The sequence below is a fragment of the Podarcis muralis genome, chromosome 13, assembly GCF_964188315.1.
Source record: "Podarcis muralis chromosome 13, rPodMur119.hap1.1, whole genome shotgun sequence".
NCBI classification, from domain to species: Eukaryota; Metazoa; Chordata; class Lepidosauria; order Squamata; family Lacertidae; genus Podarcis; species Podarcis muralis.
In genome coordinates, this window is record NC_135667.1 from 48,383,828 (window position 1) to 48,399,184 (window position 15,357).

The 15,357-nt window shown below is 47.2% G+C and overlaps 2 protein-coding genes across 3 annotated transcripts in view; one reads left to right on the forward strand and one right to left on the reverse strand.

The window, feature by feature from the left end:
- Nucleotides 1–1,363: 1,363 nt before the first annotated feature.
- On the forward strand, nt 1,364–8,839 carry FABP1 (fatty acid binding protein 1). The gene is made up of 4 exons (XM_028703992.2): nt 1,364–1,522; nt 2,739–2,911; nt 5,633–5,725; nt 8,724–8,839. Exons 1-4 carry the CDS (start codon nt 1,456–1,458, stop codon nt 8,772–8,774), a joined length of 384 nt encoding a protein of 127 aa, XP_028559825.1. The 5' UTR covers nt 1,364–1,455; the 3' UTR covers nt 8,775–8,839.
- A 1,548-nt stretch (nt 8,840–10,387) lies between these two features.
- The window catches only part of SMYD1 (SET and MYND domain containing 1), a 48,531-nt gene continuing 43,561 nt past the window's right edge, over nt 10,388–15,357 (reverse strand). For both annotated transcript variants that reach the window (XM_028703143.2, XM_028703142.2), the window contains 2 exons: nt 12,663–12,831; nt 10,388–10,808 (listed from right to left, as the gene is read on the reverse strand). In XM_028703143.2, coding sequence (XP_028558976.2) covers nt 10,650–10,808; nt 12,663–12,831 — 328 coding nt within the window. In that variant the 3' untranslated portion in view covers nt 10,388–10,649. The remainder of the gene's footprint in view (nt 10,809–12,662; nt 12,832–15,357) is intronic.

Sequence of the window (15,357 nt, forward strand, 5' to 3'; positions counted from 1 at the left end):
ATGTTTTATTATTTGCTAAGAAAATTATGTGTCTATGGTTATAGTGGTGCCTCGCAAGATGAAATTAATTCGTTTCGCGAGTTTTTTCGTCTAGCGAATTTTTCGTCTTGCGAAGCACAGTTTCCCATAGGAATGCATTGAAAATCAATTAATGCGTTCCTATGGTCAAAAAAAGTCCAAACAAAGCCAAATTTGGTACAACATGAGTTTATTAAGTGCTCTTTAAAGTCACACATACTGTAAAGAGCATTTCAAAATTCAAACCCAGATTTTCTTAAAAAAAACAGCAGAGTGGCCCAATGGTCACAGAAAATCAGAAAAATGCAGGAAAAAAACCACACAAGCTTCCAGATTCTTGCAAACCTCTCCCCAACTGTTCCCCCAGTCACCCAGCACACAGAAATTCAAATCCAGATTTTTTTTAAAAAAAACAGCAGAGTGGCCCAATGGTCACAGAAAATCATAAAAATGCAGGAAAAAAACACACAAGCTTCCAGATTCTTGCAAACCCCTCCCCAACACCAAGTCCTTGAATTCCAAACACCCCAACCCAAAATCCAAAAACTCCCAAAAAAGTTTTAAAAGTTTAACTTACCAAATGGCTGCAAAAGAAGTTTTGGAAAAGCTTCAAAAATCACCAAAGTCTTCAAAAACCTCAAAAAAGGCTACCACACCGCTTGCTATGAGTTGCTCCTCGAAGTCAAGTCGCAACTGTACAGTATTAACGGTTTTAAGAAAAAGGAAACAAACTTGCAAGACGTTTTCGTCTTGCGAAGCAAGCCCATAGGGAAATTCGTCTTGCGAAGCAGCTCGAAAAACGGAAAACCCTTTCGTCTAGCGAGTTTTTCGTCTTGCGAGGCATTCGTCTTGCGGGGCACCACTGTATTCTTGTGTGTAATTTGGTATTTGTGTTTTTTTTCTTTTTTCTTGTATCAATAAAAAACTTTATTAAAAAGAAAAAAGGGGGGAAAGGAAAAACACTACAGGTGATAGCCAATTAAGCTGTACTCAGGGTGGACCCACAGCAATCAATGGAAAGTTCATTGACCAGTGAGTTTGAGTTTACTCGTAATGCTTATTGCAGCAATTCCTTAAACTTTCGCAAGCATTTCCAACATTTGTAGTCCTACTACAGAATGCAGATTGATTGATCTTCAGCGTCACTTGCATATTTTTGCCCTAACTTTTTACAGATGTTTCTTATTATATGTATTCCACCTGCAGAAAACAAGAGGCTTTCTGACGCGGCAAGTGCGACTTCTCAATTACACTTAGCTCAGGTGATTTAGTGATATTGCCTATCACTTTGGTACAAAGTTGATGCTTCAGCAAAAGGGGGAAGGAGTGAAATCACTTAACCTCTGACCAAGTTTCAAGGCAAGGGAGGGTTATAAAAGGAAGAGCCGGCCTCCGAAGGAGCTGCCTTCTCTTCTCTCCAAAGAACGCATCGCCATTATGAGCTTCAACGGGAAGTTTGAACTCCAAACCCATGAGAATTTTGAGCCCTTCATGAAAGCCATTGGTAAGCTGGTCAAATGAGGTGGTTAACTTGTTTGTGCTCCATGCCTCGCCCTTGTCTTCGTTTTTGTCTTTTAAAAAGGGATTTGAAATCCAACAGTAAGCAGTAAAGAATGAAAAAAAATAATAATTTATGGTGCTTTTGTTTCAAATGTAATTGGATTTTTATGATCACATGTTGCCCTTTTTATATTCCTTACTTTCCTGCTGGTATTAAAATGAACACATATGTCTTTCAGTCGCATACAGAGCATAGTGACAATAACCTGCCTTAAAATTTGTGGCAATCTTCATGCCACAAAAGCAGAATTAACCTGACGTACTATCCAATTCTAAGCCGTGAAGAGGTTGTGTCTGATAGTGTGTAGTAGCTAAGCGTATTTTCAAAAAGGAGGGTTGTAGCAGGTCTCACCTCAGTCAGATTTCTAATGTGAATATAAAATCTACATTCTCCCAGAGTGCTCACTTGCATTACAAAAATGTATCTCCATAGCTTTTTCTTTCATTTGAACAACCACCTGAAAGACTCACAAACAATGTAATCCTATCTGTGTGACTTAGAAGTGAGTGGTATTGTGATTCAAAGTACCTAAGTGGGCATAGGATTGCAACCTTCATGTGGAAATGTTCTGAGAGTTTGAGAGCTGTGAAGTCCCCACCCCCATTTCTATTATTATTATTATTATTATTATTTATTAATTTATATACTGTCCTTTATCAAAAGATCTCAGGGCCATAGGGTTATTTAATGATCTACAGTGGTACCTCGGGTTAAGTACTTAATTCGTTCCGGAGGTCCGTTCTTAACCTGAAACTGTTCTTAACCTGAAGCACTGTGTGTGTGTGTGTGTGTGTGTGTGTGTGTGTGTGTGTGTTTTGATGCATCCACACTCTCCACCCCACCCATAAACTTTCTGTGTTTCACACAACACAGAAAATCAAAGTGTAGCCCTTTTTGCAGTACAGTGGTTCCTCGGGTTAAGAACTTAATTCATTCTGGTGGTCTGTTCTTAACCTGAACCTGTTCTTAACCTGAAGCACCACTTTAGCTAATGGGGCCTCCCACTGCCGCTGCACAATTTCTGTTCTCATCCTGAAGCAAAGTTCTTAACCTGAAGCACTATTTCCGGGTTAGCGGAGTCTGTAACCTGAAGCGTCTGTAACCTGAGGTACCACTGTATTACGTCATTTGATATGACTGTTGATTTCCTTCTGCCCAGGCCTTTCCGATGAGCTGATTGAAAAGGGTAAGGACATCAAGAGCATCTCTGACATTGTTCAGAATGGCAAGAAGTTCAAGGTCACCGTGACAACCGGAAGCAAGGTGTTGACTAACGAGTTTACAATCGGAGAGGAGGCTGAGCTGCAGACGCCAACAGGAGAGAGGGTCAAGGTAGAGTCTTTTCCATTTATATATGGCAGGGAACCTATGGCCCTCCAGATCTTGCTGAATGATAGGTCCCATTGGCCAGGCTTGCAGTGGCTGATGGGAGTTGTAGTTCATCAGTGTCTGGGCGATCAAAGGTCCCCCACACCTGATACAGGGCTTCCTTCTTTGAACAGGAAGCTAGTTTCTCATGAGAACAATCAAATCCCACCTACAAATGTACGCAAACTCTATCTCCCCCATATACTATGGCTACCAGATTTTTTCAGTGAATCTGGGGACCCTTTTTTTTTTTTTTAAGCTGAGGAGCAACAGGGAGTCAGTACAGTGGTACCTCGGGTTAAGTACTTAATTCGTTCCGGAGGTCCGTTCTTAACCTGAAACTGTTCTTAACCTGAAGCACCACTTTAGCTAATGGGGCCTCCTGCTGTTGCCGCACCGCCGGAGCACGATTTCTGTTCTCATCCTGAAGCAAAGTTCTTAACCCGAGGTACTATTTCTGGGTTAGCAGAGTCTGTAACCTGAAGCGTCTGTAACCTGAAGCGTATGTAACCCGAGGTACCACTGTAGTGGTGATAGTGATGCAAAAGACCCTGGGCCCAAGCACACATGCATATTGTATAAAGGTGCAAAGCCCTTCTTTCGCACCCTGTGAAACATAAATGCGCAGAGTTTTTAAAAAACTGGGCAATGGCTGGTCGGCCACCACTCCTGAGCCTCCCCCAATCAGTCAAAACAAAGGGGGAAGGGGGCAGGAAATCGCACAAGACACATAATATACACAAGACACATCATATGGGGACTTCCGGTGAGGAAAAATGGTGGGCCCCAGGGCAGCGAGCATCTCCTGAAACCAGCCATAGCCAACTGCGCTACCAGGCTGGCTCTGGGCTGCTGAGGCTGCCACTGCCATGTTTCCCAGGGACAGATTTGCAAATCTGGGGACATTCCAGGGATGGAATTTGTCCGGGGACAGATTTGCAAATCCGGGGACTGTCCCCAGGAACTGGGGATGTCTGGTAACCATATCATATACAGCAGCCTCAAAAGAAATATTATGAAGCAGGCAAAAGCATTTTTTTTCCAGGGAATGTATGTGGGAAGCCCACATTCTTTGATCACGTACATGCATATTTCTCACTTAATGAAAACAGAGAGGTGTAACATATTTCACAGAGCCATACTGACACATTGCCATAGATCAGTATTTCCCAGACTTGGGTCTCCAGCTGTTTCCCCCCCCCCCCAAAAAAAAAATTTTTTTATTAAATTTTTCACAATTATAACAAATACAACATAACAAAAAAGAAAAACAGAAACAGAAAAACATATCAAAGAGAAAACAATACAATACTAAAAAAAACAACCACAACAATAAAAAAGTAATCTTAATCCCATATCCCTTGAAAACCCAATTTTGTTTACATTGTTAATTGACTTCCTCAAATCCTCCCTTCTGAATTTCCTTGTATCTGCATGTAGCAGCTTTTCAATATCATTCTTAAACAAAAATATTTCCAACTATTATCTATCTTATTCACTTTTCTTACTGTTCTAGATCCCATTTATTTAATTAAATCCAAATTTCATCCTAGGCCTATTTGGTACTTTCAAGTGACTTCTAATTACAGTGGTGCCCCGCAAGACGAACGCCTCGCAAGACGGAAAACCCGCTAGACAAAAGGGTTTTCCGTTTTGGAGGTGCTTCGCAAAACGAATTTCCCTATGGGCTTGCTTCGCAAGACGACAGCCCATAGGGAAATCTCCGGGACAGCGGGGAAGAGTCCTGGACCTCTTCTGAAGGTGGGCGGGGGGCAAAAGTCTTTGCTCCCCCCTGCCTGCCTGTCCCGGAGGGCTTTTGAAGGCAGGCGGAGGGGGAGCAAAGACTTTCGCCCCCCGCCCGCCTTCAGAAGAGGTCCAGGACCTCTTCTGAAGGCGGGCGGGGGGGCGAAAGTCTTTGCTCCCCCCTGCCTGCCTGTCCCGGAGGGCTTTTGAAGGCAGGCGGAGGGGGAGCAAAGACTTTCGCCCCCCGCCCGCCTTCAGAAGAGGTCCAGGACCTCTTCTGAAGGCTGGCGGGGGGCAAAAGTCTTTGTCCCCCCTGCCTGCCTTCCCAGGGGCTTTTAAATCGCCCCGGACAGTGGAGAAGTCCTCCGCTGTCCCGGGGCGATCTTAAAATGCCGCCCGCCAGCATTTTAAGATCGCCCCGGACAGCAGAGAATCCCTCCGCTGTCCCGAGGTTTTTTAAAATGCTGGGGGTGGGAAGAAAAGCCGTTGCCCCCCCCCCCCCAGCCTTCAGAAGAGGTCGGGGGACAGACTGTCCCTGGACCTGGTCTGAAGGCGGTTTCCATAGGAACGCATTGATTGATTTTCAATGCATTCCTATGGGAAACCGTGCTTCGCAAGACGAAAAACTCGCAAGAAGAAAAAACTTGCGGAACAAATTAATTTCGTCTTGCGAGGCACCACTGTATTTATATTTCCAGCTGTTTTTGGACTGCAACTCCCATCATCCCTGGCTGGTCAGGGATAATGGGAATCGTAATCCAAAAACAGCTGGAGACCCAAGTTTGGGGAAAACTGCCATAGATCGTAATAAAAAGGCAATCTCACTGGGCACCTCTTAAATGTGTGGAGGAAAACTTGGGCTGATGAACATGTTGACAAGGTACATGAAAATGTCAGTGCTTGAACTGGAACCCAATCGCGCCTGCTTTTCTTCTCCCACAGGCCGTTGTTGAAATGGAAGGAGACAACAAGATGGTTGTGAACCTGAAGGGCATCAAGTCTGTCACTGAAATAAACGGGGACACCATCACTAATGTAAGTCCACCTAGAATGGGGATGTCAAACTTGAGGCCTCCATTGCAGCCTGGACCACCACCACAATATTTTACCCTAACTGCCTCATTTTCAGAGGGCCTTGGAAATTAAGGCCTCTAGAACAGGAGGAGACAATTTAGGGTCCTCCAAATGTTGTTGTTGAACAACTCCCATCAGTCCCAACTGTCATGGACTGGGAGAGGAACCAGCTGGAGAAACCACCAAGAGAAGGAGACTCAGAGCCCAGGGAGTGGTGATGGGACAATGATGAGTAGTCGGAGGGAGAAGACTGGAAGAGGAGGTGGCAGAAGCTGAAAAGGTTACAGGGCTTAAAGAGGTGGGAGAGTCAGTGGCTGTGCTGGGCCCAGGGGTTAACCCAAGCAATGCGGTCCAGGTCCGATCCCGAATCCCAGGATTCTGCGAGGAGTCAGTCCAACAGGGCCAAGGCAGGAAACCAGGCTAGGTTGGGCACAGTGTCTCAGGCAGGTTCTAGCAAACAGCAAAGTTGCTCCCGCAACCTGGGGCAGGGTCTGACAGCCTTTACTCTTTGTCGGGGTAACGGCCGGTCCTGATCCCCCGGTGACTCACCTCCCTGTCTCACCTGAAGGCGAGCACTCCTCCTGCGAGTACTCAGGTCTCTCCTTCTCTCGGACCTTAGTCTCTGTACCTCGGGAGATGTTGGTGGGTTACTAGACCCAGAGGCCACCTCAGCCTCCCCTGACCCAACTGGTAGTGGAGAGGCTGTAAGTGCTGGCCCAGCAGAAGGCAATGAGGTAATCCTCACATCTGGAGCCAGGGCAGGCTCAGGCCCCGGACTCGGCCCAGCTGGAGAACCTGTGCAGACTGGGGCTCTTCAGAATCAGGCCCCAGACTAGGTTCAGATGCTGCCTGAGGCAAAGGATCCGGTGCGGACTGAGACTTCTCTGGTTCCGAGTCCGAGTCCCAGGCCATCACAGTGGCACAGATAAGTCCAGAACCAGAGGCAGAAACCAAAGAAGGCAAGGAGAGAGGAAGGAGGCCAAGATTCAGAGATAAGTCAGGCGAGTGAAGAGTCCCGGGTGTCTCTCCCTCCTGCTGTGACAAGCTCCCCTCCCTCTTCTCTCCCAGAACCAGAAGAGGCATGAAAAGGGCGGAGAAGTGGTTGGCTGAACGCAGATGCAGTCTCTGATAGCTTGGGGAAAACCCTGGAAAGGAGGGGACTTAAGACGGCTGTGGGGAAATGGGGACTTTCAGTCTCAACAACTGCTTCATGGGGGCAAGACCTGCCAGAGAAGATTTACTGTGCTCTTTGGGCCTGACCCTCAGCTAAGTTTGCAGTGCAGAAATTGTGTTTTTGCTAATAACTCCAACTCTGAATGTTGTGATTACTGAAGGCTCACTCTTTGACGCCAGCCAACATAGCTAATGGTCAAGGCTAGTGGGAGTTGTAGTTCCACAATATCTGGGGTCCACCACATAGGCTACCCTGCACCACAGTATCAAAGGATTTAGCATGTTCCTCATATCCATACTTTTTCAGTTTCAATGCATTGGGTGGTTTGGTTTCAAATTCAGGTAGAATGTAAATATTTTAATGTATGGCAGGGGGCCACAGCCTTTGGGTCATCTGCTAAGTGGAGAATTATAATAATTTATTATTTATACCCCGCCCATCTGGCTGGGTTTCCCTAGCCACTCTGGGCAGCTTCCAAAAGAATATTAAAATACAATAGTCTATTAAACATTAAAAGCTTCCCTAAACAGGGCTGCCTTCAGATGTCTTCTAAAAGTCTGGTAGTTGTTTTTCTCTTTGACATCTAGTGGGAGGGCATTCCACAGGGCGGGTGCCACTACCAAGAAGGCCCTCTGCCTGGTTCCCTGTAACTTGGCTTCTTGCAGTGAGGGAACTGCCAGAAGGCCCTCAGCGCTGGACCTCAGTGTCTGGGCAGAACAATGGGGGTGGAGACGCTCCTTCAGGTAGACTGGACCAAGATCATTTAGGGCTTTAAAGGTCATTCTGTTTCAAGTTTTACACTCCTGGTGCAGATGTTTAAGAGAACATGAACAAATCAAGTATTAGTCATTCTTGGGAAGGCTAACTTGAAGTTTGAGGTCATCCTGAAAAAGATTTCTCATGGTATTAATGTATATACTTTGAGTAGGAGGCAAAATCCCCTTATTGGTTTTTTATGCCTATATTGATTACATTTTTATTTATTAGGGGATTTTTAAAAAAGGCACTGTCAATGATTCTAGAGTGGTTTACAAAATTTGGGTCAGATAACAGGGTGTCAGGCATTGGTTGCAGACAATATATCAGTGATTGTTACCTTATTATAATTATTGGTGATACCGAATAGAAATGGGAGTAATATTTTGGGGGACCCATATATACCAAATGTGCAGTAGGCTCAAGACTCTGGGTTCAAGGTTTGCTTGCATCATGTATGCTGGGCACAGGATCAGTAGCTAGCTATTGGGGAACCAGGGTGCAAGGAAATTCAATTCAGTTTGCATGTCTAGGCAAAACGACCTACCGTATTTTTTGCTCAATAAGACGCAACAGACCACAAGACGTGCCTAGTTTTTGGAGGAGGAAGCAAGAAAAAAAAATCTGAATCTCAGAAGCCAGAACAGCAAGAGGGATCGCTGTGCAGTGAAAGCAGCGATCCCTTTTGCTGTTCTGGCTTCTGGGATAGCTGTGCAGCCTGCATTCGCTCCATAAGACGCACACACATTTCCCCTTACTTTTTAGGAGGGGAAAAGTGAGTCTTATAGAGCAAAAAATACGGTAATTCAAGCCTTCCATAAACAATCCATGTACAGACATTCTTTGAAATTCACGCTCCTCTGAATTTAGCAATGCAGATTTGCTGCCAGGTAATAACTGCAAACATGGATATGCTGCCCTGATCTCTTTTGGGAGAAAGTATCAACGAAAAAAATTATTTTTTTAAAAAAGAAATTAAATATAAAGTGTGGATGATTAAAACTCTTGGTTTTTCCCTTTCCTTTCTAGACACTGAGCATGGGTGACATTCAATACAAGAGGATCAGCAAAAGAATCTAGATAACTCAGGCATTTCTGTACTTTTACTGTGTAAAAGTAGTACAATAAAGTGAAATGTATGCAAATGCCTCTTCGTTGCCGTCATTATTGGTCTACGGAAGACAGCTATCAAAGACCCAGAGCAGGTTGGGTCTCTCTCCCAACTTAACAGGATTTATTATAGGGTTGCCATACGTCTGGAATTTTCTGGACGTATAGGAATACTGCAGCCGCAAGCAGTGTCCGCTCGGAAATCGGCTAATGTCCGGAAAACTCCAGGCATATGGCAGCCCATGGCAGCAGTGTCGTTTTTGCCGATTTCCCTCAGAAGTAGCTCAAAAACGCCCAATTTTCTTGGCCAAACCTTTTTTTAGAAAAAGCTCAGCAACCTTTCTGTCTGGATTTTTCACATTTTGAAATATGGCAACCCTAATCTCCTAATATTTTACATAGCTGTCAACTTTTCCCTTTTCTTGCGAGGACTCCTATTCGGAATAAGGGAAATTTCCCTTTAAAAAAGGGAAACGTTGACAGCTATGATATTTTATGATTCATGCTTGATGGCTTGTGAGTGGAAGGAATCAGTAGAGGCCTTTGGGTTTCACCCATAAGGCCTTTGAACACCCATAAGGCCATCGGAAAAGCTGGATAGCTTTGCTAGGACAGACATTCAGCCAGAAAAAGGAAGGCACTAAGTGGAAATAAATGATGCTTTAACTAAGAATCCCCAGATTTGTTATCTTCCGAAAACCTAACCCAGGGGTCGGCGACATGCGGCCCATGGGCCAGAAGCAGCCCGCAGAGGCCGTTTAACCGGCCTACGAGCCGCCCCAGAACCGAGCTGCCCGTTTGGCGAGTCCCGGCGTGCTGCGTTAAACCTGCATTAAACTGTGGGGGGAGCCACTCTCTTCTGTGGCTCAGGAAATCGCTTCTGCGCATGCACAGATGCTGAAAATCACTTCTGTGCTGGCGCAATTTTCGGCGTCTGGGCATGTGCAGAAGCGATTTCCGGCGCCCACAGAGGATCTCCACCCGAGTGAACGGGCCAAGCCAAGGTAAACCTTGTCAACCCCTGACCTAAGCTAAACTGGTAGGCCTGGTGCAAATGAAGGGTGGTACTTGGGACACAATGGGATGCGGGTGGTGCTGTGGGTTAAACCACAGAGCCTAGGACTTTGCCGATCAGAAGGTTGGCGGTTCGAATCCCCGCGACGGGGTGAGCTCTCATTGCTCAGTCCCTGCTCCTGCCAACCTAGCAGTTCAAAAGCACCTCAAAGTGCAAGTAGATAAATAGATACCGCTCTGGCGGGAAGGTAAATGCGTTTCCGTGCGCTGCTCCAGTTCGCCAGAAGCGGCTTGGTCATGCTGGCCACATGACCCAGAAGCTGTACGCCGGCTCCTTCGGCCAATAAAGCGAGATGAGCACCACAACCCCAGAGTCGGCCACGACTGGACCTAATGGTCAGAGGTCCCTTTACCTTTACTTGGGACACACTTAAGGCAACATCTTAACACTCAAATGCTTTTTAAGGAATAAGAGTATAAATGTAACCTCCGTCTGAGATGGATGTACAAACTGTGGCAAAGTGATGTTCTTTCGTAAGTAAACCAAACACAAGTGACTGAAACAAGTGTTGAAGTATCATAATAACTTTATTGATCATTGAAATGAGTGAATGTAGGCTTTGACTCCTCCTGTGAAATGTTTCTAACTCAACATGCTGGGCATGTAGAAAAGGCATGTCTCTCTGGCGCTGTCCTCAGGAGAGCCGGACATTCAGAACCAAACCCCCACTTTCCTTGGCACTTCCTTCCTGTTCAGAACCAAAATGGCTGATTTTGCACCAGCTGTCGGGATTCAACGAGACACCTCCAGGCCAGCCAACAATCCCATTCTTATTTCTTCTGGAAGATGCCAGGTGAAATCTCGTTGGCGGCGGGCTCAGGCATGACCTGGATTGTTTGGTTCTGAAGCGCTGCCTCTCGCATCTTGTAGTACATAAACTCATTCTCTTGGAACATGCGCAGCTCCATCTCTGACTGAACGCGCATGGCCTGAAAGGAGGGAGACAATGAGACACAAAGCTAATTTCTTGAGAGTCAGGGTCCTGCTCCGCTTGCGATGCGTGAGGGAGCCCTCAACCCTGAAACCCAGTTTCCATCGCAAACTGCTAACATTTGGCCTTGTCATACTACATGCTGTGCATCCTCTGCACAAAAACAAGTTTTTAAAAAATCAAGTCAGCATTTCATTATGATAATCTTCCATAATTTACATTGCTTCTGGTAGTCATACAGCAAGCGGTTGCTCTTAGGGGTTATGCAAACTAATAAAGGCCAATGTAACTCTCATTTACATTGTGGCTTCTGATGTTCCATAAAGTCCACACATTTTAAAGTGTCATTGTCATGACAGCTAGAAACATGCTCTTCTATTCAAGTTGAGATCCCACTGGTCAGGCTACAAACACAGCGCTTAGTGGGCAGTGCTAGAAACTCAGATATATCAATGGGATTGGCAGAAATGACTGGCAGAATCCGTGACCAGGAAGAAGAGTCGGCGGAAGAAGATTGGAAGAAATTTAAGGACTATTTACAGAAATACTGTAAAATTAATGAACATTAGAATGATGTGGGATAGAAATTAAGTGGTTTCCAGCTGTAATGTTTTGAGTGATATGGAAAAAAAGGTGCAGAAATAGGCTAAAAAATATTGATAAGGATTTGCTGAACTAACAATCTGAACTGGAATACAAAAAAGGGAGGTATGAGGAGGTCGGGGAAATATGTTAATGAAAAATAAGTATTGTGAACTTTATGTGTTTTTAAACTTTTTGGGTATCTTTTTATTTTTTGTCATTTTTTTTCTTTTTTCTTTTTTGCTTTTTGACTTTTTTGTTTACTGTATTAACTTTTAAAACTATAATAAATATATATATTTTTTTAAAAATAGAAACTCAGATATACAAGCTAGCTGCCAAATGGCTGCTTAAATCAGGGTTACAGTTGCCGAAACAGAATGCCTAGTTGCCATTTTGGGGAGCCAGACGACTCAAAAGTTGTATTTTTCAATATGAGTTTTTTGGTTCCTGCAATTCATTCTGTGCAGATAAAATATAGAGGATATAATTCTACAGGAGGTGTTGCCAGTGTGTTAAAACAGTCAAGACCTGTTAGGTTTCCAAGGGGGCAAATACCTCCCTGCTCGGCTGTGAAGCCTTGCTTTTGCTGCAAAATAAACTTTATCTGTCCGGAGCACCACTCTCGCGTGGCTGACTCATTCACTGGCAGAATCCGTGAGTGGGCGGGGCTTAAACTTTCCCCAGCAAACCTGGTTGGAGCCCAGTGGCGTAGCATGGGGGTGCAGGGGGGGCTGGCCGCACTGGGCGCAACATCTGGGGGGGCGCGCTCGCCGCCTCCGGAGTCGCCGAAGAGCCTCGGGCGCAGGCTGTAGCAGAGCCCCATGTCTCGCGGAAACGACGATCTGGCAGCGGCTCTCAGCGCTCACCGCGGTCCCCGCGCGTCAGGGCCGCGGAGGGTGCGCCAGGCAGCCCCTCCTCACAGCCCCGCCGCCGCTGCTGCTGCTGCAGCTGCTGGGCCATGTTGCATTTTCCTCGCCTCTCTGCCCTCCTCCTCCTCCGGGCAAGCGGCATCGTTTGGGCGGCAGCGCCAGCGGCAACTCGCCTCAGATCACCTGACACGGACCCGCCGCCGTGGCTACCTTACCGTAAATACCCCAGCCCAGGCAGCAGCAAGAAGAAGCTGGCAGCGGCGGCAGGTTAGGGGTTAGGGGGTGCAAATTACTTGCCTTGCCCCGGGTTAGGGGGCGCAAATTACTTGCCTTGCCCCGGGTGCTGACAACCCATGCTACGCCGCTGCTGGAGCCTCACAATACCACGAGTCACTTACCTCCAAATCTTTGGTAATTGGATGGGTGGAGCCATGGGTCACCAGAAGAATAGCGTAGGCTTTGCAAATCATCCCATGGCCTGCTTCAATGAGGCCAGCATGCCACTGCGTCACTCCAGCTCTCATGAGCGCCATCCCTAGCTGTGCGTTGTTTGGGTGGTAGAGTTTCCTAGGGGAAATACACAAGGAAGCCACTTGACATTTGCAAATCAGTGTTGGGGCATAGATGTTGCTTGGGTTTCCAGCTTGTTGGAGATGTGGCGATTTGCTTAGTAGAGGGCTCAGTCCGAAGAAGGAGGTTTGACTCCATTCCTTCTTCCACCAATGACTACAGCCTCCATAATGAATGGAAAGTTATTCTGGGTCTCTGGGACTACACAACCATTGCTGCTGTGCCTTTGGACCATGTCTTGGAAGAAGTGATGTTGAATGGTTGGAGGCGCAAGCTGAACGGACGGATAGGTTTCAAAAAGTGAACATACAAACTTAAGGTGGGGTAAACGGTTATGGGAGGGTGAAAGCCTGGCGCCCCTTGAGATCCTGTCAATGTAATTTCACGGACCTTTGGGATGCATAATAATAATAATAATAATAATAATAATAATAATAATAATAATAAAAAATTATTATTTATACCCCACCCATCTGGCTGGGTTTCCCCAGCCACTCTGGGCGGCTTCCAACAAAACACTAAAATACAATAACCTATTAAACAAAAGCTTCCCTAAACAGGGCTGCGTTCAGATGTCTTCTAAAAGTCTGGTAGTTATTTGTCTCTTTGACATCTGGTGGGAAGGGCGTTCCACAGGGCGGGTGCCACCACCGAGAAGGCCCTCTGCCTGGTTCCCTGTAACTTGGCTTCTCACAGCGAGGGAACCACCAGAAGGCCTTTGGCACTGGACCTCCGTGTCCAGGCTGAACGATGGAGGTGGAGACGCTCCTTCAGGTATACTGGACCGAGGCTGTTTAGGGCTTTAAAGGTCAGCACCAACACTTTGAATTGTGCTTGGAAACGTACAGGACAAGACAAGCAGCTAGTTGCCAGGGATTTCGCACATGACCACATAAAGGTTGGATTGGATGGTGATCATCAATGATTGGATGATGCCGACAGCAATAGACTTTATTCTCTATGGCTCCCAGTAAGTGCTAAGGGACTAGTAAACAGTTACAATCTAGGATGCCGTAGGAGGGGGGTGGGAGCCTGCCTATTGCCCCAGACTCTGAAATCACCAGGGGCATTGGGGAGATTTAGCCCCCATCAGGGGCAGAGGAAGAGGGGGGCGGTCCGCCCCAGCTGTCACCACTGAGGGGGGTGACAAAATGCCAGGCAGCACTCACTGCGGGGCCTGTAGCGCGCCTGAGCCACATGTCTCTCCTGAGAGTGATGCGGTGGCTTCATCTGCCCACAGGCTCCCCCTCAGCTGTAGGGCGGCTGAGTGGGAGGAGGCAGGCAGACTCCTCAGAGGCCCCACGGAACGTCCTGCCCCGGCTGGCCCCACCCCTGGGGACAGGGCACATGCCCCAGGTGCCCAATCCAGTGGCGTAGCATGGGGGGTGCAGGGGGGGCCGGCCGCACCGGGCGCAACATCTGGGGTTAGGGCAAATCCACAGGTTAGGGGGCGCAAATCCACGGGTTAGGGGGCGCAAATCCACGGGTTAGGGGGCGCAAATCCACGGGTTAGGGGGCGCAAATTACTTGCCTTGCCCCGGGTGCTGACAACCCATGCTACGCCACTGGCCCAATCAACTTGCTCCGTCGCTGGCCCCCATAGCACTGGTGCCTCCCCTGTCCCTTCCACTGAACTGACTCCATTTCTTCACTTGCGGACAGCTTTGCTGCCAGCCCTCGGTCCAAACTGCACCAACAGGGGACCCCGGGTAAAACAGGAATAGATTGCTATGAATTGTGCACCTACTCAGTTCATGCCCAAAAGAGAGACTTTTGACAAAAACACACATACTTGACCTGGTGATGGACATTTTGGTAGCATCATAAAAACAAGCATTACTGTACAGTCATATTTCGGGTTACAGACGCTTCAATTTGTGCTGAAACCCGGAAGTACAGGAATGGGTTACTTCTGGGTTTTGGCAGTTGCGCATGCACAGAAGCGCTAAATCGTGCTTTGCGCATACACAGAAGCGCCGAATTGCAACACATGCATGCACAGATGCGCCGCTGCAGGTTGCAAATGCTGCGGGTTGCGAACGTGCATCCCGCATGGATCACGTACACTGTACTGGCTACATGGAATATATTAACTGCATTGTTTATATATGCAAATAAGTTCCGGAAGAGCAGAGAAAGGATGGAACTGCCTGGTGAACCTAAGCAGGTTATGACATTGTACAGCTTTCACTGGATGCTTTAAAGCTCTCCTATTGTTACAGACTATTAGGACACGGGTGGCGCTGTGGGTAAAAGCCTCAGCGCCTAGGGCTTGCCGATCGAAAGGTCGGTGGTTCGAATCCCTGCGGCGGGGTGCGCTCCCGTTGTTCGGTCCCAGCGCCTGCCAACCTAGCAGTTCGAAAGCACTCCCGGGTGCAAGTAGATAAATAGGGACCGCTTACTAGCGGGAAGGTAAATGGCGTTCCGTGTGCGGCTCTGGCTAGCCAGAGCAGCGATGTCACGCTGGCCACGTGACCCGGAAGTGTCTCCGGACAGCGCTGGCCCCCAGCCTCTTGAGTGAGA